The sequence below is a fragment of the Rhamphochromis longiceps genome, linkage group LG16, assembly GCF_057381845.1.
Source record: "Rhamphochromis longiceps isolate RC_006_pf linkage group LG16, R_longiceps_female_GT1.1, whole genome shotgun sequence".
NCBI classification, from domain to species: domain Eukaryota; kingdom Metazoa; phylum Chordata; class Actinopteri; order Cichliformes; family Cichlidae; genus Rhamphochromis; species Rhamphochromis longiceps.
The window spans coordinates 25,407,150-25,432,079 of record NC_140572.1 but is presented as its reverse complement, the minus strand read 5'-3'; the positions used below and the strand labels follow the sequence as shown (position 1 = coordinate 25,432,079).

The 24,930-nt window shown below is 42.8% G+C and overlaps 1 protein-coding gene across 3 annotated transcripts in view; it reads left to right on the top strand.

Annotated features, from left to right (window-relative positions):
* The window catches only part of myo10l3 (myosin X, like 3), a 62,329-nt gene extending 37,428 nt beyond the window's left edge, over nt 1–24,901 (top strand). For 2 of the 3 annotated variants that reach the window (XM_085384783.1, XM_085384784.1), the window contains 26 exons: nt 2,069–2,137; nt 3,439–3,521; nt 3,604–3,712; nt 4,509–4,589; nt 6,355–6,479; nt 6,599–6,713; nt 9,420–9,526; nt 11,124–11,573; nt 12,214–12,244; nt 12,347–13,156; nt 13,976–14,099; nt 14,400–14,643; nt 14,748–14,843; nt 15,032–15,125; nt 15,407–15,462; nt 15,602–15,744; nt 16,248–16,442; nt 16,628–16,785; nt 17,155–17,278; nt 17,646–17,943; nt 20,699–20,906; nt 21,064–21,200; nt 21,373–21,496; nt 21,583–22,038; nt 22,831–23,022; nt 23,206–24,901. In XM_085384783.1, the coding sequence (XP_085240909.1) occupies nt 2,069–2,137; nt 3,439–3,521; nt 3,604–3,712; nt 4,509–4,589; nt 6,355–6,479; nt 6,599–6,713; nt 9,420–9,526; nt 11,124–11,573; nt 12,214–12,244; nt 12,347–13,156; nt 13,976–14,099; nt 14,400–14,643; nt 14,748–14,843; nt 15,032–15,125; nt 15,407–15,462; nt 15,602–15,744; nt 16,248–16,442; nt 16,628–16,785; nt 17,155–17,278; nt 17,646–17,943; nt 20,699–20,906; nt 21,064–21,200; nt 21,373–21,496; nt 21,583–22,038; nt 22,831–23,022; nt 23,206–23,310 (4,734 nt within the window). In that variant the 3' untranslated portion in view covers nt 23,311–24,901. The remainder of the gene's footprint in view (nt 1–2,068; nt 2,138–3,438; nt 3,522–3,603; nt 3,713–4,508; nt 4,590–6,354; nt 6,480–6,598; nt 6,714–9,419; nt 9,527–11,123; nt 11,574–12,213; nt 12,245–12,346; nt 13,157–13,975; nt 14,100–14,399; nt 14,644–14,747; nt 14,844–15,031; nt 15,126–15,406; nt 15,463–15,601; nt 15,745–16,247; nt 16,443–16,627; nt 16,786–17,154; nt 17,279–17,645; nt 17,944–20,698; nt 20,907–21,063; nt 21,201–21,372; nt 21,497–21,582; nt 22,039–22,830; nt 23,023–23,205) is intronic. The other variant, XM_085384785.1, reaches the window with a different exon arrangement.
* The last annotated feature ends 29 nt before the right edge of the window (nt 24,902–24,930 follow it).

Below are 24,930 nucleotides of genomic sequence, written 5' to 3'. Positions count from 1 at the left end.
ACCACTGTTCTGGTAGAAGGGCAATTTTACAATGGCTTTTAAAGGACTATAACTCTGTTACCATTTGTGCTAGAGACATAATTCAGTGGTTTATAGAAGAAGAGAATGCTTTTATGGGGATATTTGGTGTATCATAGTAACACAAAGCATTCACAAAGTACTGTAGTCTGAGCACAGATGTAAAACTCAGCTGTTACCATGTGCACGCCACATTATGGGGTTCCGTTTGTAAAGTGAAACATGCTGAAATTAACGGCAAAATTTTTCCACATTTAGCTCAAAACCTTACAAAAACATATTTTTTCGAGTAATTTTTTACAACATTTAGCAAAATATTTGTAACTTTTCATCAAATGTTAAATATTAAATCTAAATGTTAAATATTAAATCTAAATATTATATTTAAATCTAAATGTTAAATCTAAATGTTAAATCTAAATGTTAAATATTAAATCTAAATATTATATTTAAATCTAAATGTTAAATGTTAAATCTAAATGTTAAAAGTTAAATCTAAATGTTAAATATTAAATCTAAATATTATATTTAAATCTAAATGTTAAATCTAAATGTTAAATCTAAATGCTAAATGTTAAATGTTAAACCTAAATGTTTAGGCTAATATGCAAATGTATTGTACGGATCAACGGAAATAACAAAATAAAAGCTTCCCGAAAACCTCCGGTGCAAAATTGTGTCTGTTCTCCCCGCCATGTGCTGCTTCACTTCTTGCCTACGAGCATGTCCAGCGATTTTGCTGGACATGTGCTGCAGCGATTGTGAAGTGGAGACTGCAGCTGCTAAGAGTGCACTACTGCTAAACCTTTGGATGGCCGACAAAACGGATCTTCCGATGTTTTCAACTAAATCGCCGGACGTGCTTTCTCATGGTCGGGTTATGGCTGAATTCCAGTGGAATGACGGTCCCGCCATAATAGACGTTCCAGCCATGTGTTCCAGCCCTAAATCTAACCTTATCTAACTATAACCTTATTCCTAACCTTTACTAGCAGTTAAATGACGTAAAATAGTGTTTTCCAAAGCGATTTTTAGAAAATGAACGAACATGTGTAGATTGAGTCCAAACGGTTCTCATGTGCTCTCCTTTTTCCGTTGCCGTAATTTAGGAACGTGTTGGGTACCCGAAAGCATAAAATGTTGACAATTTGTCACCTAGCGAAAATTATTACGCTTTGGGAGTGAGAACGTGTCTGACCACTACCGGCACACTTTTGCACCGGAGGTTTCCGGAAAGCTTTTATTTTGGTATTTCCGCTGATCCGTGCAATAAATTTGCATGTTAGCCTAAACATTTAGATTTAACATTTAGCATTTAGATTTAACATCTAGCATTTAGATATAACATTTAGATTTAAATATAATATTTAGATATAACATTTAGATTTAAATATAATATTTAGATTTAACATTTAGATTTAGATTTAAATATAATATTTAAATTTAACATTTAGATTTAAATATAATATTTAGATTTAACATTTAGATTTAAATATAATATTTAGATTTAGATTTAAATATAATATTTAAATTTAACATTTAGATTTAAATATAATATTTAGTTTTAACATTTAACATTTAGATTGAATATTTAACATTTAGATTTAACATTTAAAATTCTGTTTTAAATATGAAAAGTTACAAATATTTTACTAAATGTTGTAAAAAAATGACTTGTTTTGAGCTAAATGTGGAAAAATGTTGCCGTTAATTTCAGCATGTTTCACTTTACAAACGGCGCCCCATACCACATTACCCTAACTGTTTAACAGTCACATTAATCACATTAATGAAAATTAGGTGCTTTTGAGAACCCTGCCTTAAAGGATTAAACTGTAACTGTTTAACTGCTATTCATAACTAGGCCTTGTATTAATTTTATGTGTTTTATTTTGTTTCATGTGCTTTGATGTTATATTTGATGTTTAACTTGTCACATGGCATTTTATTGTCTCTGTGAATCCAGCGCACAGTGTCTTCTACTTAATCTCTTTATAACTACATGAGTGGATGTCATGATAATTTCTGTATCTTTGTCCTTTCTCTCCAGACAAACCCGTACTATGTCAAACCAAGAGTAACTGATCACCAGTTTGGCATCAAGCACTACGCTGGAGAGGTATTTAACAACATTTACACATACATACACACATGACACCAGCTTTTTTTTTTTTTTTGCTCCCTCAATTGTTAGTTTCGGGGAAGTGAGGTAGCTGTTGGACGGACAGTGGGATCTTCCTGGCCAAAATCTGCTGCGGGATGTTGATGCCTGATGCCTCCTCCGCCGTCTTTTTCCCTGAGTCAGGAGAAACTGCTTTATGATCGTCTTCTCCTCCCTTTGATTTGCAAGATAAGGGAGGTCACTACTGATGTGAGTGTAGGAAAGGCCAAAAAGACACCAGGGCAGGGGAACAATTGCAGTGATTGAGTGGGACAGTGGATGTAATGTGGAGCAAGAGTAGAAAGATTCGCTTTCATATAAAGAATGGCTTTATGAAGCCTGCCTCGGACAAAGTCTCCTTAGTGCAAGTGGGGTGGCTCAGTCACAAGCCTGGCAAGGATGGCTATGGTAATGACCTGGTCCAGAGAAGACAGGCGCTGCCAGGGCAGCCAGTTGTTCTCTCTCTAGACAGTATACTCGCCTCTCTGAAAGCCCTGTTTGTTATTTGAAATGTTGCTGAGGTTTCTGGAGGAAATCGTAGCATCTTCCCACAGATTAGATAATTTGCTCGGTGCCAGAGAAAGACAGATAATTTGAAAAACAGACGGAAAGTTGTCCAAGAAAACTTAATGTCTGATATTTAAGCTTTAAGTGTTTATTGATAGTCCAAATGTATTCAGTTTGTTACTGTGTGCAAACATATTGCATTAAACTGTAATTCCTCCAGACAAATCTAATTTGCTTTAGAATCACGAGACCACCCCTGGTTTACTGTCTGAGTTAACGAACCTGAAATTGAGTGACGCAGAGAGCGTCCTATATGAGATTATTCCATTAAATCTGCACTGGAGTGTAATTAGTGTGTCTGCAACAAACATAAACTCTGAGTGTATCCCTCTGGATCAGGGTGAGCTTAGGAATGCCGCGGAGCTGAACGGGACACAACAGGTGACGCCCTCGACTGAGCTCGACAAGTCACCCCCACCGCCACCTGCTCCCTTATCTTTATTTACATCAAGCCTCAAACGCATATTCATAGTCGCTGTAAATCACTTGTGTCGCATTCGTGAGCGTAGGACATGCAGTGCAAAAGTTTACTTTGATTTTTAAAGTTACGGGGCAAAAGTCATAACTTGTTCCCATCCACAGTGCATTTAAACAGCTGTATTCATCTTATTTCTTTGTATCCTAACTCCTATGTCTCCTATGCTGTTCTTCAATCTAAACACGCTCAGTCTTTTTGGTTTTCATTTCCTCAGGTGCTCTACGATGTGCGTGGAATCCTGGAGAAGAACCGAGACACCTTCAGAGATGACATCTTGTTCATTCTCAAAGACAGCAGGTGAGTAGGGCACGCTCTTTTCCTTTTTTATTCTGAATGCACACCTATGCGATTGAGCTCATGTGTTTACATTCACGTGCAGGCTTGACTTCATCTACGACCTCTTTGAGCGTGTTGGCAGCAGAAATGGAGATGAGACCCTAAAAATGGGCACGGCCCGACGCAAGCCCACCGTCAGCTCGCAGTTCAGGGTGAGACTGAAGCTCCTCAGACCTAAATATCTCTCTCAGTTCTACGCACATGACGCCGTGATTGTGTCATTACACTAACAATGAGCCAGTTGTCTCCCAAATACTGCTGTGTGTGGTGATCACTTAACCCTTAACACTACACTTTTTATATTGGCATGGTGAGTGCAAGTGCAGCGGCGTAAATGCAGAACAGAAGGTTGAAATCCTGGAGACACAGATGGGGAGGAGAATGCCGTATGTGTACTTGATCTGCAGTAGATGATGGGTGATGGGCTGTGTGAAATATGTTGTTGTGAGCTGGGCTGCGGGTGGAGGAGGGGGTGGAGTGGAGGACAGCTTAGCATGCTCTAACTGTAGTGTGGAGGGAAGGAGCGGAGAAGGATTTGGCAGGCTGCCCTGGCCTACAGTTCCCAAAGCCAGGGGATTAGGGTTGATGGCTGGGCAGAGAGGGGCCAACCAGGGGCCAATCACACTCAGCTCTGCCAGGCCAGGCCTTACTGGAGACAGTCTGTCTGAGGCAGGAAGGAAAATGAACCTACAGGAGTCTGTGAGGTTCAGGGGTCCTCGGAGTGTGGCTTTGTATATATACATTTGTGTCTCTTATGATAAATATGGGAGTTGAGAAGTACCAAAGAACATTTACTCAGTACTTTTACTTATTACACCAATACCTTAATAACAACCCACTTATACTTAGCAGACAAAGTACAGAACAGTGAGACAAGTGTTTATATTTTTCGGCAGACTTAAAAAAACAAACAAGCAGTAATATGCTCTTGTGTTTGATGCTTTTCAGGACTCTCTCCATTCCCTGATGGCCACACTAAGTGCCTCCAACCCCTTTTTTGTACGCTGCATCAAACCTAACATGGACAAGGTAAGTCACGTCATTTTTATTCATCGCATAAAAAAGAAAAAAAAAAAAGTTCCTCTCAAGGTCAGCGCCTGTGGAGGTAAACCTCCTCGGTGTTATTCACTGCTTGGGGTTAATATTTAGTCTTGTTGTGTTTATGTTCTTATGCCTCCCACATCGCGATCGCACTTTGCCTCAAAGTCATTTAAATGATCCGTATTGAAAAGTTATTTCTTTTTTTTCCAAGTACAAGCGTTCATAAGTAACAAACGTTGGTGCAAAGGCTCTCATTGTACTTCCTCAAATAAAAGGGCTGTGTACCAGCACATTCCTACCACTTTAGCCTCTTTGCCAGAGGTCAGAGGTCAGTACTGGCCACTCCAGCTGCAGCAGCTTGGCTAATGCTCTGCTGATCTGGCTGCACCAGTGGAATGCCAAGATAAGATCACATAACTGTATTTGCGTTCCAGCTAGCGGGGTATTTATTTACTACTCCTATGCTCCCCTACTGCTCTTTACCACAAAACTGCAACCTGCTTCTTAATCTGTGTTATGGTTTATTAGATAGTTGGAGTGTCAGTTATATCAGCTTCTTTGTTTTCCTTGTGAATGACTGTGGTGTAATCCAGGGACATTCTCCTTCTTACTGTTATTATTGTACACAGAGCCGTGGTTGTCCTTCCTTCACTACTCTTTACCTCCCACTCCATATACGTCATTCCACAGCTTCTTGCTTGCTTGCTTGGATGGAAACTACTCTGTTGTCTGTTTTTCCTCACCCATCTGCTTTTTTTTCTGCCTTTCTGTCTCATGTGTCCCCTGCTCTCATTGGCTGTCTTGTATTCCTTTACCTAGCTTTGGTTGGTCAAGATGGAACAAGCCGGGCCTCTGCTAATCCTACAATATGATGGCATGGCATGCACAATCCTCTGACATGATTACATGCATGCAAATGCATCCAGACACGCACACACCAAGAATGTATTTATGCGATTTCCATGCTCCTGCTTTTCTTAGGATAAATGTCACCGAGGCAAGGGTCAGCTTGTTTTTCACTCAAGCAAGTCAACATTTCGTACCTTTTTCAAGCCGCCTAAATCCTCCGTTAAAGAGCAGAGTTCAGAGCGCGGAGGGCTGCCCTTTCACGTGTGTGTTTGATTATGAGCACGAGCACATGCAAAGCGTGTCTGTGCCTTTGTAAGTATGCCTGTTTCCATGCGTAGTAGCATTAGCCTGTAATTAGATTGACACATCGAGGAATGCTGTGGTCGTGTGGGGCTTATCCAGCACTCTGTGCCCTCTGGGTGATAAATGGCCTTCGTGTGGAGAGCAGTGATCAGGCAGCTTGTGTAGAAGGGCGGCAGACATCACAGATCCTTTTTGATAAGTAGGTCGGAGGATTACTGGTAACACAGAACTGTGAACAATGAGGCTGATTATTCCTCAAAGAAAAGGCAACTCCGTCTGGTTATGTCTTGTTCAACACTGTTCGGGTTTCTCTCGCCGGTGGTGTGCGCTTTCCTTTTAGTAACCTGATTGTTAATGTAAAATGATAGTCCTCGCCATGGTAATTTACTTTTTAGTTCAAGTTTAACTCGACTCAGCAGTAAAACTGTTTGACTAGGCGTGCCTGCAGGTTTTAGCTGCAACACATTTTGCACTACCTACAATAAGGAAGGTTATATATAGAACGCACAACAGGAAAAAAATGGCATCAGTATTCTAAACACTGATGTCTTACTGTTATTATTTGACATGAAAAACATGTTTTGTTGTTTACCAAATACAGAAGGCCAACCAGTTTGATCCTGACGTTGTCCTGAACCAGCTGAGGTACTCCGGGATGCTGGAAACTGTAAAGATTCGCAGGGCTGGATTCCCTGTCCGGAGAACCTTTAAGGACTTCTATAGCAGGTTGGAAAAATATGTGCACACAATAAAACTGAGATAATTGGCTAAATATTGTAGTCGAAAACTATTTTTAAAAAATCAGGAAAGAAGATTTGTGCTGTATGCTTTTTTTTTTTCTGCAGGTATAAGATGATCCTGACAAACAAAATCCGCTCAGAGGACGAGAAGGAGAGTTGCTTAGAGCTTCTCACACTTCACAACAAAGACAAGAAAGAGTGGCAGCTGGGGAAGACAAAGGTGCAGCACGCGTTCACACATGGACTCACTTATACACATGCCCAGACTTGTTTATGTCACTTAGCAGTATGTGGCACTGACTTTAACTTATGTCCTGAGATCTTTCAGTAACCAGAATCACTAAGCCAACCCTGCCCCTACCAGTAATCTAAATTTTAATTGATATACCTAATATTATGCAGAAAGAATTTTAACGTTTTACCTTGTGAAGATGAGCTTTTTGTTACCAAAATAGGAGGTGAACCCCCACACCTTATCTCAGGCCCCACAGTGTATTAAATACAGTACAAATGCATGCACACAGACACAACTGGGCAGCCTGACGGATTATATAAACTGCCACTCTGTTTTTCTTTTTCGAATGACTCTCCAGTACACACCTCTGTCAGCTACATGCTCTGATAGCATGCTCAAAAAACAATAAATCGCCATTTGATACTTAAAAAAAAACACTCAGTTCCCTTAAGATGAAACAGTGCACTGAAAGGCTTCACTCAGTAATTATCTGGGAGCGAATCTTTCCCAAGAAGTCGAGCTGCTGTCTTTCCCGAGCTGTTAATGTGTACCACAGTTGCTGTGACTCATGTCACAAAGATTTTTCTGACCGGTTGTGGTCAATCTACGGCTCTCTTGTTGACAACCGCAGAGTTACTCGGCCGCTCCTAAAAACCCTGACACTGTTACTGTAACTGTAACCGAGGGGCTTACAGTAATCCTGAGACGAACTTATTGTAGCTAGCAGAGCGTTAGCCTCGACACCGACTGAGTTGCTGATTTAATAAACTAAACTGCAAGCAGTGTGATTTCGAGGCGGACGGCGCTGGTGAAATGTTGCAGCCAAGCAGAGCTTTGTAGAACGTTACACATCATGCTTCATCTTAGAAAACTTATAACAGATATGATTGTTGGCAGCACAGCATATCGATGGCCGTCCTTCCTTTTCTGCTCTCATTTTCCAACAATCATCAATCCCCCCACCGCCAACAGACTGCCCCTTTTTTCCATGCTATCACTGAATGATTAACCTTTAATGACTTTTTTGAACTGGACAGTAAAACCTGTGTTAATACTCAGCATGAACGCGTCAGTACTGCGACAAGAAAGGATACAAATAAAGCAGTTTTTGTGGAGCTCTTTCAAAATCGGCTAAATCCACATTCGACTTCCTGCTTTAAGTTGTGGTTCCTGCGTGGCTGTAAAAATCACTGAGACATTTCGGATTTGTTGGTTTCTTTTTGGACACTTTTGTTGTAATACCCAATTTGGCTGGCAGACTATGAATAGTGTCAGCTGCACACATGGCATGCTGTACATCAAGACAGAAAATAATTGATGCGAGCCACATTTGGTTCCTTTTGAATTGGTCCATAACCACTAATGTGCACATGCCAATCTATATTAAATTTCTTGCACATGCACACAGTATACATCCCCGAAGTCACCATGCGGGTAAAGCTTCCCTTCTGTGATCAGCCCTTTGACCTCTGGCTGCCGCTGCTCACTTCTTTGCTCTGCAAAGCTTATCTACACATCGAGGGCGAAGGGAAAAAAAAGGCTAGTTTCTCAAAGCAAAACCCAAAAAGACATAGTGCGGCTGAGTACGTTTCATTTTGTGCATGGCAGGGCAATATTTTGGGGTTTAGGTTAATGTAGTGTGGGCTGTGGGAAAGAGACTGAAACGGACAAGGGGGATACATTTCCTTTGGAGAAACAATCTGCGTGTAATTATGTATGTGCTGATTGTGTGCAGAGGAAGCGTGTACCCAGAATTAGGGGCTTTGGTGATGTTGCATGGATTGTGTATGTGTGTTTGTGAGCCATTTGTTTTACAGACGAGGGAAGGATGTGGATGAAGGGGAAGTTTCCTCCTCTCACAGACTTTACCGAGACAGGCAGGCAGGGCTGCAGCTGTGGGATCCTTTGATTAGCGCAACATCTGGGACACAAATACGCATACGAGCAGGGGTCTTCCCTCGATCACCCAGTTGAGCGACAGATACTGCCGTGTCTAAGCTGGCTGCTGTTCCCAGCCTCGCAGCATATTCGTACAGTGAAAATCTGATTATGTTTCATGCAGGCATGTTCATTTAAGTCGAGTGTGACTTTCGAGCTGTCAAAAGTCATACAAAGACAAGGTTGCGAGAAAACTCCAGTAGTGAGGGAAGGGTTAACTAAACTCTTTCTCTTTCCTTCATATGAGCAAAGAGGGGTGTGACTTTCTATCTGGACACCAGCCACCATCCCTCCCCCTCATCCTTTCATCACTCCTCTCTCCCTACCTCTCCCCTCCCTCTCTGTGCCTTTCTGCCTGTGCACGTCAGTCGAACTACCAACGCAGCGGTAACAGCAGAAGGGAAATGCTCAGGAAGGACGCTTGAACACAATGAGGCGCTGCAGCAGCAGTAGCAGTAGCAGCAACACTGCAGTCTCAGTGCCAGTTTTCCCTTCTGCTCTGTTCTGCAGACAGGGAGGGCAGCTAGCCTGCTAGCCTCAGCTGCACCACAGCTTCCTCTGCAGTGGGCACGGGGTTCTGCCAGCAGACAAGAGGGGCCCTTTACATCTCTGTGGGCCCTCTTTTACAGCCTTACCAAGAGGAAGAGGAACTAACCCATCCCATTTTTTCCCCCTCTCTCCCTCAACCTCCTTCTCTGTGTCTCTCTGTGTCTGTGTCACTCCTTGTCGGCCGTGGCGCTGCTCTTCCCGCAGGTGTTCTTGAAGGAGGCCCTGGAGCAAAGGCTGGAGAAGGAAAGGGAAGAGGTGCGGCGCAGGGCTGGCATGGTGATCCGCGCCCACATCCTGAGCTATGTGGCAAGGTGAGTGGTGGGAGTGTGGAGGTGGGGGGAAGATGGATGATTGAGTGGCAGAGACAGTTGTCAGTGTTTGTTTTGTAGTACAACCTGCGTGTATAGGAGCGCAGGGCGGGGGGGGGGGGATTAAGTGCATTTGTGGAATCATTTGCACATTTGTTTACCTCTGTATGTGCGCCTGTGTGTGGATGTGTGTTAAGTGGGCTTAAACCTTGCTGACTTGGCGATGGCCAGCGATTACCACAGTGTTGAAATTGTAGATAGGAAGCCGTTTTCGGGCATGCAGAACCGTGTACGTGCACTGTTTTAAAGTTTCTACCTTAGAAAGCCTTGTAGATTGGAAGGTAAACTCATAAACTGATGAACTGAGACTGCAGAATAGCCCAAACAGTGTGAATTTTTCTGGTCACTTTAGTACTATCTTTAGATCTTTTTACGTTTATTTCTTTAAGATGAACATTTATTTTAAAAGTCTGATGAAAGAAAAGATTCCTATCAAAGGGAGGACACATGGTTAAGAGTGCGCTGGCTTTCATTGAAATTACACAACATCCCGATGATTCCCTGCAATCTAATGAAGTATTAACCCACTTGTGCCGCTGTCCTGTAGCTTCAAAGATGAGGAATTGCATGATTTCAACACCCTTTCAAGGAAAAAAAGGCCCAAACCGTCATCTTTCAAGTTATAAATGGCTATCCCTGAATTACTACATCTCTAATGATGTTCATGATAATTAGACTGCTCTGAAAAAGACAGTTTTCTGAGCATAACAGAGATGTCATTTATTCCTACACTATCAGAAGTGCACTTCTTCTTAAGCAAATCTATGTAAATCTGTCTTCAGCCTAAGCAACAAGTTCTTCGCCTGTCCACTCCGCCTGACTGGCAGAACATCCATCACCGTGGTGGTTTAAGAAGCTGCATTCATAGACACCCAGGGGCATCTAGCCGTACTCCACCTGCGTGCTGCCATATACAGTATAACGTTACATACAGTCCTCTGAAAGGCTCCACTGGGAGACTATAATGGGACTGATGACAGCATTCAGGTTCTGGGTTTGCTTCCCCTTAGAGACATTCATACTAAAGAAGAGCTTTGAAAAGTTCCCCTAATACACAAGTAAAGCCTTTGTATTATTACGTGTAACTTTATCTTCAGTCAGGGTCCATCCTGAGACCTGATAAAGGCCATGAAGTGATTACCGTGGAGGCTAGGTCGGACTAAGGGTCAGAGAGTCGGAGCAGTGTGTGTGGTCCTGAGAAAGTCACGTGTATTTGTGCGTGTTTATATGTGTGTGTTTTCAATGCATGTATTGTGTGTGGGTGATGGGGCTTAGTCAGAGGGCTAAACAGAGCAGCCCACACCACCACAATGGAAGAGCACAAGCTCGTCAGACTCTAAACATTGCACAGTTCACAACTAGCTTTTTTACCAGTGTGTTTGTTTGAACAGAGAATAGCAGCGGGCGTTAGGAGGAGGCCATGTAGGGCTGTCCAGCTTTACAAATATGTTTGAGGCGAGGCACAAAGTTCCTCAGTGAAGCTGGATTAAATATGATTTTTATGCCGATTATGAATGTCAATTTTTGATTTCGTCCTCAGGAAACAGTATAAGAGGGCTCTGTCCAGCATCGTCACCATCCAGAAGAACTACCGCGCTCACTTTTGGAGACGCGTCTTTCTGCGCCTGCGCTTGGCTGCCATTGTCCTGCAGAAACATCACAGAGGCCAGCTCGCCCGAGCCCTGTATCGACAGCTCAAAGAGGAGAAGCAGAAGCGAGAGGAGGAGGAGAGGAGGAGGAGAGAAGAGGAAGAGGAGCGGAGGCGAGTAGAGGAGGAGAAGAAGAGGATGGAGGAAAGGAGGAAGCAGGAGGAAGAGGAGGAGGAGGAAGAGAGGAGGAAGAAGGAGGAGGAGGAGGAGAAACGGAAGCTAGCCGAAGAGGAGCTGAAGAGGAGGGCAGAGGAGGAGGAGTTGATGAAGAAGGAGGAGCAAAGACTGATTAAGGAGAAAGAGGAAAAGCAGAAATTAGCAGAAAACGGGGAAAAGACAAGGTACAATGCCCTGTGTTTACCGCAGTCTGTGTATGGGTATGTTGTGATGGCAGCTGGTGCAGGTGACACCATCTTTTGGAGAATCGGCCACAAAGGCAGTTTTGAGCCCTTTAGCAGGCATTTATGTCTCTGCCGAAACTTTACAGGTGTGCCATCACAATTAAGGTCGAGAATTCAGATGGGTTTGGTTGGTTCACGCGTAGAGCGACCATTGCGATTGGCTCTGGACAGACGCTTTTTTAAGCTCCGGCTTTTTCCCAGTGGTTGTGAAAAAGCAGGGAAAGGCTGTCATCGCGGGGTGAAGTGCAGGTTAATCTGTCAACATCTCATGCCGCCTACACCACGCTAAACAGGGAGAATTGAGAGGCAACATATAGTCAGGAGCTACGCGGAGATTCTGATGTTAAGCGATGTAGTACTCATGAGACTCACAAGAATAATGTGGCTCAGAAACAGATGTGCAGATCTATGTATGCATTAACACACAAAACAGCGCCTGAAATAACAGCTTTAACTGTTACTGGAATAGAAAAATGCTAAATTTTGTGATTCGTCAGGAATTTCCAGGAGTAGCCAAGTCATCTGTCAAGTCATTTTCTTTCTTCATTTCATGACTAACGTATTCATATTTTATTTTTAGGAACTCACTCATGAACGGTGCTTGTCAAAAGGTAATTTCAGTTTGTCTTCCAATGTCAAAAATAAAGAATGCCCATGAATGCATTCACATAAATAACACAATTCTGCACTTTCTTTACTTGTGTGGTCGATAGAAGGAGCTGTCCCAGACTCTGTCCAGCAGCCACACGTCTGAGGAGGAGAGCCGTCAGATGGAGGAGATCCTGCGGCTCGAGAGGGAGATCGAGCGTCTGCACAAGCAGCAGGAAGACAGCGTGTCGCTTCTTGGGGACGTCTCACGTGAGGAGCTGCGTCAGATGAGGGATGCCGAGATCTACAGACTGGAAAAGGAGGCTTCTCGTGTGGCTACTGAATTCTTGGAACTGCTGGACTTTGGTGGTTTGGAGCCATCCCTCTCGAGCGAGGAGAACCTCCACGACCCAGCTGAATCTACCGCACCTCTAGCTGAAGAGGAGGTGGATGAGGGTTTCCACGCGGAGGATGAGCGCATCGCTTTGCCTGACTTCCCACCTCCAGCTGCAGTTCCTCTTGATAAGGAAATATTCCAAAGTATTCCCCCTCCTCCGCCTGCCTTTGCAGGAGGATTAGTGGTCTCCTCCTCATCAGCCTCCCCTGCAGCAGGAAAGCTAAGCCAAGATACCCCCAATGGACTGAGTCATGCCCCTGTCCTCACAGACTCCCAAATCCCTCCACCTCCTCCACTGGTTACTAATGGAGAAAAGCGGCCACGCCAGAGGGCCTCAGACTTTGAGCCTGTAAATGAAGAGCCAACTCACACGAACCTGCCAGACGTAGAGTCAGACTATGACCAGGAAGAGTTTGAGGAGGCCCATGGGAGTTCAGGTGCTAGCACTAACGATGGCCATATCACAGATGAGGAGGTGCTGCGAAAATCCTCATGCACTCAGAACAGCCTGGACTCCTTCAGAGGCAGCTCGGACTCGGTGAGAAATAACAACAAAAAGTCATGGCTGTTAAATTCTGTGGAGTTGTTTTAACTGGAAAATGTGCAGAGTTTCACTTTTAAATAGCTAGACATTTGGCATGAACTCTGAGGTCCAGTGGAAGAAGAAAGTAAATCAGTAAATCTAGCCAAGACGGGAAATCCCCTCTGGAGAAATTGGATTGTTTGTTAAAATCTTTTAAATTTTTGCTCACAGAGTTTTCAAAAACATGGGGTCACTGAATTTTCTGTTTCCATATCCGGTCTAACTTAAGCCATTGTTCTCCAGTACACCGAAACCCACCTAGATTTCCTCAGCGCTTATTATACTTCCTCGTGTTGCCTCAAGAGAGATTGTCTTAAAGTCGGTTAGAAAATGCATTTCTGCAAGGCTGCGTCTTATCAAAAGGCTTGTTTAAGAATCGCTGAGCAGCAATGCTGAAAATGTTTGTTTTGGCTCTGCTGACAAGCATGTGAATCTGTACTCAGCGACCCAACACTGTGAGATCAGCAAAATGTCAAAGGGGAAGAAGGATGGGTGCATGTAATGGCACGTGTGTGTTTGTGTGGGTGGATGTGTGTGAGCCAAGTTTAAAGGAGATTGGCAGCACCGTGGCTACAAAGTCAGACAGATTTTAGGCCCTTAAAGTGCAAAATAACAGCTCGACTTCACCATCAGAAAAATTAAAAAACGAAATTAACTTAAATTGTTGCTATAAATTTCTGCCTTTGTGGATTTTTTTTGAAGTAATTATTACTTTAAGATTTCAGTTTAAAAGTCTGTCTAATCTATTCAAATGCTGATGTCTTTTTTTTGCAGTTCATTGACAGCGATGAGGACAATGATGGATATGTTGACACAGATGAAGAAGTTTGTAATGGCAGAGTGAATCTGCTGAACGGCACCGGGCCTCCATATTTCCATGGCTACCTCTACATGAAGAGTGAGTAGACCTAATAAAAACACGACACTGACCAGCAGGCATGCACATTGTCTTTGTGCAGCTTTAATGTCCATTTTGTGAGTTTTCTTGAAGGCTCTTTTTGTATTTTACGCATTTGTTTTCCGCTGATGTTTTCAGGTTTATGTGAGGGCTGTGAAGTTTAACTCACTGAGGGAGCTTTTCATGCGTTGTGTTTTTGGGATGCATCTTTCTGTGTGCACAAAGTTGTGCGATCTCCATCTGTCGTAGAGAGATTTCACAGTAAACAAAATAAATTATCATCCTTTTCTCACCTCTCAGGTGGTTTGATGATCCCGTGGCGCCGTCGCTGGTGCGTCCTGAAAGACGAAACTTTCATGTGGTTCCGCGCAAAGCAGGACTCCCTCAAATCTGGCTGGCTTTACAAGAAAGGAGGAGGAATGTCGACTTTGTCTCGGCGCAACTGGAAGATGCGCTGGTTCGTTCTGCGCGAGTCGAAGCTCATGTATTTCGAGAATGACAGCGAAGAGAAGCTGAAAGGCACCATCGACATCCGTGCAGCCAAGTAAGACTCAGTTCCCTGTTTTTTGATTTGATTGAACTCATTGTTACCAGCTTGAAACAAACATAGCCACATGCAGTAATGGTTTATTCTTTTTGTTTGTGCAGGGAAATAGTGGACAATCACGAGAAGGAAAATGCACTGAATATCGTAACTGAGGAGAGGACGTACCACATCTACGCAGAGTCTCCTGAAGATGCCAGGTACATCACATCCACAGATTTCTCAGAACAAACTGCAGCTATTTTGTAAATAGTGTTTTCCTTTCACCTCTAAAATTGATGTGTAGAAATAAAGTTCCCCCTTGTGGTTGCCAGTGGAAGTTCACGGTGTCATTTTCAATTACACTTTTGCTGACTTTTGCTTTTCGAACTCCCTCTGACCCATTTAGCGGTTGGTTTAATGTGCTGAATCGGGTCCACAGCGCCAGTCCGGAGCAGCTCATGGAGATGCACCACGAACAGGCCAACCCAAAGAATGCAGTGGTTAGTGCTGTTTTACCTCTCTCCTGCCTGGGCCCCAGCCTCAACTCCGTATTTCTGCAACAGTGAAGAAGCATGAAATTGAATCGCATAGCAGTCCAGTTCTGGCTCATATAGTAATCTAAACTGAAGAAGAAAAGTGCACATACCACCATCCATTTCTTTGGTCCTAAAAGATTGCTAGATTTAAAAACATATATTTTTATATAAAGATGATTATACTCCTGTAGTAATGACACATTTTTTGACAATTATTGCCATTAACACCATTTTTCCCTGTCCAGGGCACATTAGATGTTGGCTTGATTGATTCTGTTTGTGCGTCAGACAACCCAGACAGGTAAGAAATGAGCAATTTTCCCCAACACCTGCCTGATTGCATATATGTATTAAAACCCTGGCCTGTGGTCCCACAGCAGATACATGAGTAACAAAAACAAGGACAAAAAAACCCAATTTTGCTATGTTTTCTTTCCCAGACCAAACTCGTTTGTGATCATCACGGCTAACAGAGTGATCCACTGCAACACAGACACGCCCGAGGAGATGCACCACTGGATAGGCCTGCTGCAAAAATCTAAGGGAGACTCTAGGGTTGATGGACAGGAATTTATAGTCAGAGGTAAGAGGATTTTGATATTGGATTTAATCTATCTAAATAAGATAAGATAAGATTATTTGCCATTTGTACACATCCACATGTGCAGAGCTTAGAGTCAAAGCTAAAGTCACAAGACCCCCAGTAAAAAAGTAGAAATATGAAAATTTAAATATACAGAGAGACTGCACATCTTATTGTAATATATATTACACTTTTATCACATTTTTTTAGGTGGTCCTCCTTTGTTATTTGCCATCAGTTTGACTATGGAAGTGTGTTGTGTGTATGATCAAACTGCCCACTCTGCTGCGTCTCAAACTGTATGCTGGTTGTTTTGGTCTGAGGAGGTTGTGACCTGGACAATGGCGGGCTCTGATGATGCGTTGTGCTTCACTGATGGAAGATCAGTCCTGACAGCCCTCTTATATGTGCTGGTTTAACAGCTGTGCGCTACGTGATTGTCTGGTGAACAGAATATTGAAGGTATTACAACTCAGCCGTCATTTCTTATTTTACCCCCACAGGCTGGCTCCATAAAGAGATGAAGTCTGGAGCCAAAAGCACTTCTCTGAAGCTGAAGAAGCGCTGGTTTGTTCTCACCACTAACTCTCTGGACTATTACAAGTCATCGGAGCGTAGTGCTTCCAAACTGGGAACACTGGTCCTCAACAGCCTCTGCTCCGTGGTGCAGCCAGATGAGAAAGTCTTCAAGGACACTGGTCAGTTAAACTTACTTCAGTGTCATCTTAATAAATTAATGCTTATAGAAACATAAGTTATCCTTGGGTCCTAAGCTTTAACACTTAAGAAAATATATAAACCCCAATGTGCACAATTTAGCCTTTATGGTTTATTTACTGAAACTTTGTTGTCTTGTGCATGATTATCTTTCCTTCTCACCCAGGTTACTGGAATATAATCGTCCATGGGCGTAAACACTCTTATCGGCTTTACACCAAAATGCTGAATGAAGCCATGAGGTGGGCGAATGCCATACAGGCTGCCATAGACAGCAAAGTTCCCATTGAAACTCCAACACAGCAACTCATCAGAGACATCAAGGTATTTACTGTTTTCCCCCATTTTGACTACAGACTACATCACATTTCATTGACATTTTTGTAAATCAAACTTTTTTCAGTCATGCAAACCTCTGGCAAGGACACACTCTGTAATAAAGTGAGGTACTTGTACTCACTATCTGTGTGCTGTGATCTTCTCTTGGCCTAAGTTTTTCCTGCTTCAGTACTTGTTTGAGTCTCTTTTTCATACATACACTTGGCCATGTACTCGATTTACCGCAGTGATAGTCTGCATCATCGCCGTTATTGCTGCTCTATTATTTTCTTATCAAGCGTAAACTTTCTTTTATGTAAGAAAAATCGATGATTTGAAAGGTAAGATTACTAATCTGCTCCTCTGTCTTACCAGGAGAGCAGTTTGAACGTGGAGGCAGTGGAGCAGACATACTGGAGGAACCCTATCCTGAGATATACCCAGCATCCTTTGCACTCCCCTCTTCTACCTCTGCCTTATGGAGACGTCAGCATCCACTGTAAGTGCGCTGTCCTGTAGCTGCTGCATACAAACTATTGCAGTCGATGAATTTGCTTGTCGAGAATCAGGAAATTTTAAATATTCAGTGCTGAGCAGTTTTTGGTTGAAAAATGTACCTTTATTCATGGATTTTTAAAATTTAAATTGTTGTATATTTCTTCAGTAAGTAGCAGAATCTGCCACAATATCTATTTTAGGATATAAAGCAGTTTTTTTTCTTGCAAATCTTGCACATTAATTTAGACTTTAAATACATTAAAACTATTCAAACGTGCTCAGTTGTAAAATAACTGGTTACTTAAGGTAACTGAGCAAGTTCAGTATCGAGGCTGAAGGTTAACTTTACCCATTTCTGTCTCCCTCAGTGCAAAAAGAAAAGGGTTACACCAGCCTGCAGGATGAGGCCCTGAAGATTTTCAACTCGCTGCAGGAGATGGAGGCTGTGTCTGACCCTGTGCCAATCATCCAGGGAATCCTGCAGACCTGTCAAGACTTGAGGCCATTAAGGGATGAGGTTTACTGTCAGCTGATCAAGCAAACCAATCATGTCCCGCACCCAAACAGTCCTGCCAATCGCGCCCACTGGCATCTCTTGACCTGTATGAGCTGCACCTTCTTGCCCAGCCGAGGCATCCTACGCTACCTCAAGTTTCACCTGAAACGGTATGGGCATGTTCCAGGGAGAAAAAATTAACACCTGGTTGCAAACCATCCAGCCGTGACAGCATGACTGATATTGTTTTTATTTTATGAGTGCTTATGTGTGTGGGTGTTCATGTTAAAATGTGGTGCTGGAGACACGTATTTTCTTGGGAAAAACCACCAAGAAGGTTGTTTTGAGTTCATGTGTCTTCTGATTTTGTAAAGGAGATGAGTGTCACAGTAAGGAGAGATATGTCTGGAGTTGAGATCAAAATAATAATAATAATAATAATAAATTTTATTTATGAGCGCCTTTCAAGTCACCCAAGGACACTTTACAATAGGATAAAACACTTAGTAAAACAATGGCAGAATAAGAACAATAAAATAAAGCACAAGATAAAATGAACAAACAGTGGATTCACAGTGAATATGCAGATTTGAACAGATGAGTTTTGAGTTGGGATTTAAACTGGGGGAGAGAACCAATATTTCTTATTTCAGGGGGCAGAGAGTTCCACAGCCTGGGAGCAGAGCAGCTGAAAGCTCTGCTTCCCATGGTGGTGAGGCGGAAGGAAGGTACAGTAAGCTGGACAGAAGAAGAAGAACGAAGTGAACGGGCAGAACAAGTGGTGGTTAACAGGTCAGAAAGGTAAGAAGGAGCGAGGTTATGAAGGGCCTTGAAGGTGAGCAGAAGAAGTTTGAAAATTATCCGGAATTTCACAGGGAGCCAGTGAAGTTCCTGAAGAACAGGGGTGATGTGCTGGTAGGAGGGGGTTCTGGTGATAATGCGAGCAGCAGAGTTCTGAACCAGTTGAAGCTTATGGAGGGATTTTTGGGGGAGACCATGCAGAAGAGAATTGCAGTAGTCAATACGGGAGGTAACAAGACTATGTACAAGAATGGACGTAGACTGGGTGGAAAGAGAAGGAAGCAATCTGTTAATGTTACGTAGATGGAAGTAGGCAGAACGGGTGAGGTTATTGATGTGTGATTTATAAGAAAGTGTGCTGTCTAGGATGACACCAAGGCTCTTAACCTGAGGAGAAGGGAAAACTGTGGAGTTATCGATGGTGAGTGAGAAATGGTTTGCCTTCAAAAGGTTGGATTTGGTGCCAATAAGGAGGATCTCAGTTTTATCCTCATTGAGCTTTAGAAAATTAGAGGTAAACCAGGATTTTACCTCGGATAGACATTCTGTAAGGGAAGAAGGTGGGAGGGAGGAATCAGGTTTGCAAGAGAGATATAACTGGGTGTCATCAGCAAAACAGTGAAACTGAAGATCAAATTTGCGGAAGATGGTACCTAGAGGGAGGATGTATATTATAAAGAGAAGAGGGCCTAAAACTGAGCCTTGGGGTACACCAGAGGTGACGGGGAATAGGCGAGAGCGGAATGATCTTAGTTGAATAAACTGGGAACGGTCGAGGAGATATGATTGAAACCAGGCGAGGGGTGTGTCAGAGATGCCGAGAGAGGAAAGTCTGCTTAGAAGGACAGAGTGAGAAATGGTGTCAAAGGCAGAGCTCAGATCTAAAAGGACGAGAATGGTGAGAAGACCAGAGTCAGCTCCGATTAAGAGATCGTTAGTGACTTTAAGTAGAGCAGTTTCGGTACTGTGACATGAGCGAAAACCAGATTGAAATCTCTCATAGATGTTATTATTAACCAGGTGTAAATGAAGTTGAGCTGCAACCACTTTTTCGAGTATCTTAGAAATGAAGGGTAGATTGGAAATCGGACGGAGGTTGTTAAAGTTGTTAGGATCTAAAGAAGGTTTTTTCAGTATAGGAGTGACTAGAGCAGTCTTCAATAAGGAGGGAACGATACCGGTGGTGAGAGAAGAGTGAATGATAGCACAGATGAGTGGGAGTAAAGAAGAGAGGCAGGATTTCACAAGTCCCGTGGGCATGGGGTCAAGATGACATGTGGCAGGCTTTGATTTACATATTAACTCGGAAATATCAGATAAATCAGGAAGATGAAAAGTGGAAAACGGCTCAAAAAGGAGAAAAGGTTCTGGAGAGGGCGTAGACACAACATTCGATCTGAGTTGCTGGTGGATGTTATCGATTTTCGTAGTCCAGAACAGCATCAAGGAGTTGCATATTTCAGAGGAATAGAAGTGCGGTGGTAAAGCGTTGGGGGGTTGAATTAGTTTGTTGAAAACTGAAAACAGAGTCCTAGCATTACCCTCATAAGAACTGATAATACCAGAGTAGAAGCTTTGTTTGGCCTTGTTAATGGAGTCTTTATACTGAAGTACATGGTATTTATAGATTTCTGAATCAACAGTTAAACCAGATTTCTTATATTTACGCTCTAGCTGCCGAGCTTTGGCCTTCAGAGCTCGGAGGTCAGAGGTAAACCAGGGAGCAGAGCGAGTGAAGGAAACAGAGTGGGTTTTTACAGGAGCCAGAGAATCAAGGACAGTGCGTAGACAATTATTATAATATAACAACAAATCATCAGGAGTAGAATAGAAGTCCGGAATCTGAACATTGTCCAAACTGGTAGTGAGAATGTCCATATCAATGTTCTTGATGTTGCGGGTCCAGTTAGGCCCATAGTTGGACTTAAGATAAAAAATGTAAAAGTTATAGGGCCTTCGGAGCTGACTGCCTGTCCTGCAGACTTTATACTCCCTATATTAAGTATCTCTTTGTGGTTTCTAAACATGTAAAATTTTCCATCATGGATGTGGCTCAGTTAACCTCAATGGGAAGATGTACTTTGGCTGAAACTTATTGTTCGCTCTCTTTTTCTGTTTCCTCAGGATTAAGGAGCTGTTCCCAGGCACAGAAATCGAAATGTTTGCCCATTTCATTGGTGAGTCTCTGAAGAAGACTAAGACCAGAGAATTTGTTCCTTCCCAAGAGGAAATTATTGCACTGCTTAACAGACAGGAAATGACCACCGCAGTCTACTGCCATGGGGGAGGCTCCTGCAAGATTTCTATTAACTCCCACACCACTGCTGGAGAGGTGAGCGATCTGCAGTTGCAACATAGAAATTTTTAAAGGTTTCTCTGCAAGCCGGCGCTGGGATTTTTTTTTTTTTACCTTAGCATGCACAGCAGGGGAAAGAGCCATACTAATGTGCCCTAAAGGCGTGGTTTTAATTTTGTCTTTTATTGTTCAGGTGGTGGAGAAGCTAATCAGAGGTCTGGCAATGGAGGACAGCAGGAACATGTTTGCCCTCTTTGAGCACAACAACAGTGTTGACAAAGCGGTGGAAAGCAGGGTCCTTGTCGCTGATGTTTTAGCTAAATTTGAAAGGTATGTTTTACACCACATGGATACATTTTTAACAGATAATATGTTTTATCATGCAAACACTTTAAGAGGTACATAAACATTTATGTCCAGGACATGATGAGAAGAAAAGAAGATATTGCAGTGATAGATAAAAACAGATGTGAAAGTGATAGTTTTATGCGTTCTTCCTCAGACTGGCTGGCAGTGAGGAAGCCCAGGATGAAGGCCAATGGAAACTATATTTCAAACTCTACTGTTTCTTGGATGTGGAAAGCATGCCAAAGGAAGGAGTAGAGTTTGCATTCATGTTTGAGCAGGTATGCTTAACCATTCATATTCTAGTTTATTTAAGAGAAAATCAAGTGCATAGTTTGCATCATTGTGTTTTTTCGTCTTCCTTCAGGCCCACGAGAGTTTAACCAGGGGTCACTTCCCTGCCCGTGAAGAGACCCTGCAGCACCTTGCCGCTCTCCGCCTACAGTTTCTGTATGGAGACAAAACAAGAGTCACGTGGAACCTGGAAAACGTCTACCCCGTGGGTCGCCTGCGCAATCGCATCTTACAGTTTACCAAGGTGGGTGGAGCCTCGGGGTCAGGCCAAACTTTGGAGCGTCGGAGGACCAGTTTCCTCGATGGGACGCTGCGTCGCGGGCTGAAGACGGGCTCCATGAAGAAGCAGCGCATGGAGGAGGAGCAGATGCTGGAGATGTGGATAAAGGAGGAGATGTCTGCAACCAGGGCGAGCATCATGGAGAAATGGTCCCGCCTCAACGGTTTGGACCAGCACCAGGCTATGCTCAAATATATGACTATCATCAAAGAGTGGCCTGGATATGGATCCACACTGTTTGATGTTGAGGTAAGCTTAAATCTTAAACCGCATTGCTGTCAGTAATGGACCAGTCCGAGTTTTTATTCCCTGCATTATTACTTCCGATACATTAACAATGGGACCCTGTAGATGCTAAGTATTGATCGAGCGCTTTCTTTCTCTTAAAATCTAAAATTTGTTCACTTCACTATGTGAAATGATTTCTTTGAAGTTGAAAACTGAAGTGTGATTAATCGCCCTGCTACTGCTTTTCCTACATCATCATAATTAATGTTTCTCCAGCAGGAACACTGACATTGACCTGTTACATTGTTTCAGCTCGTAAAAAAAAAGCCTTAACATCTGCAACTAAAACCTGAACGTACATTTAGAAATAGAAGTGAAAGTCCTGTAAATTTAGAAATGCAAATTTCACATATTTGGACTCATGTGACGCAAAACCTTCAACCTCTGGGTGAAATTCCTTCATTTGAACCTTTCATTCAACCCCAACCTCATCTGAAGTGGACTTTTCTGTTTGATTTGTCTTCCATTACAGGAGGAGCTGTGCTTAGCTGTTTTTTTCTTAAGTTTCAAAGCCATGACATCATAGTAGTGGGATTTCTTAGCTCCAAAGATGATACTGATGCCTTTGGTTAGCTGGTGTGATTTGAATGTAACTCAGAGCTGAAACGCCAAAACTTTATAACGATAATAGCAAAGAAACTGTATATATGTGGGTTATCATTATATCTGGCCTATACCCAGTCTGCCTAGTTCATTATCAGCCTGCAATATTAAACTGACAATTGATAATACTGTATTTTCGTGTCTTGGCAGTGCAAAGAAGGAGGATTTCCACATGATCTGTGGTTAAGTGTGAGTGCTGAGAATGTGTCCGTCTACAAACGAGGGGAGCCAAAGCCTCTGGAGACCTTTCCTTATGAACACATCATCTTCTTTGGTGCTCCACAGCCCTGCACCTACAAGATCACTGTGGATGAGAGAGAAATGTTCTTTGAAACCCCGCAGGTACACATGTTTGTCCTCTTTGTTTTCATTAGCGGGAGCTTCTTTTCCAAGAGTGATAAAACATTGTGGCGAGAACAAAAGGGCCACAGTTCCAGACAAAGAGGAGTCGGTTCCCCTTAATTTAAACATTACTTTTTTAGTGCAGCTTTTAAAAATAAATAACTTTCATCTGTATATTGGCAGGTTGGAGAGATCACCAAGATCATGAAAGCTTACATAAACATGATCGTGAAGAAGCGCTGCAGTGTGAAGTCTGTATCCAGTTATGGAACCAGCTGGATCAGGTGATTCCACTGGGCAGGACCACAGCACGCACTCAGCCACCGACACCTGGCAAAGGAAAGGCAACAGAGATTTTGACTTGAGCAGCGTAGCAACACGGGCAATCTCCACTCAGAAAGATTCCTTTCTGCCATGACACAATGTTGATTCTTTACTGCTTGAAGCACATGTGGGAACCATTCAAGCGATGGTGTGCCGCCGCCCTCCGTGCAGTCGCCGAAAATGTCAGCTGATCGCATTTCTCTTTACACTGGTCCTTTCTCACGTTACTTGAAAAGCTATTCAGGTGTCCTTTCACGGATTTATTTTAATGTACAGGCTAATTCGCAGGAGCTCGCGTGCTCTTTCCTCCCAAATTTCATCGCAAAATCGACAGTTCAACTCTCTGATTGCCACTATAGCGCTTTTCTTCCCCATTTAGAGGTCGTAAATGTGTTGCAATGGAAAACAAACACTGACTGAACTGGCACCTTTAAAAGCGGTTATTCTGTTGAATACTGCAATCCGTTGTGATGAATGTTCCCCTAAAATGGAGTTTCCCTCAGGTTATTGTGTAAAATAACTGTCATTCTCCCAGGAAGCAGAAAGTTTAGCCTCTTCACTTTGCCTTGTGGCTATTGTAATAGTTTTAAGAGTAGACGTGGCCTTGCAGGATCATAATATAAAATGGTGAGTTGCAGTTCTAACTGCAGTTTGCCTCGTGTAAGACAAGAACGAGAAATTAAATGTGAATATCAACTGCACCACAGTGTCTATAAACACTGTATTGTCTCATAAGGCGATGATGAATAAATCGGTCATAATATTTGTGCTTCTGTCCTCAAACAGGCACTCTGAGTCGAGCTGATGTCATGTTTGAGCTGAGTGTATGTAAAAGCCAAAGCTGATGTTCGCGGACGTGTTTGACAAAGCATACATGAAAACGCCTTCTCTGATTTTTTTTGTTGTTTGTTTGTTTGTGGGTTTTTAAGCGATGTCAGCAGCCATGTGAGGATGGGTTATTTATTTATTGAAGTGTAAAAATTGTTTGGGAGAAGCGAATTGTGTTCTTGAAATGCAGTGACGCAGTTTTGTAGTAAGTTTCTGTGTCTGTTATTTGTGGACGGAGCGATGCAGAAAAACTGATGTGTTTCAGAAGCGGACGAGCTGTTCATAACTTACTGTTGATTTTTAGCCACTCTGTGTCATGTTTCTCAGCTTCCGCCACTGCTGAAGTAATTGCTGTGTGTGTTGCCCTCAGCACCCAACTCGCTGAGTTTCTGTCTCACTAACCAGAAGACGTTTGCTGCGCTTATGCCATTGTTAAAGAACACAAGTGAATCAAGCTTATGCCAACCTACAGTATAGTTCATGATAGGATGATGCGATCGCAACATATTAAACTTAGTATTTACCTCACATTACATCACTGTCTTCCATAGCTCTCCAATCATACTCACTTTAGGCGCTCTGGTCAGCTGCCGGCGGCCAAACCAGAGATTGATCTTGCCATCGATGATGACTGTATTTCTGAGATTTCTGATTGTTTTGAAGAAGAATCAGAAAATGTTTTATATCAGAATTTAAAGATGCTTTAATAAATTATTGTATTTCAAAAGCTGTTTGAATCTTGTCTTTTATCATATC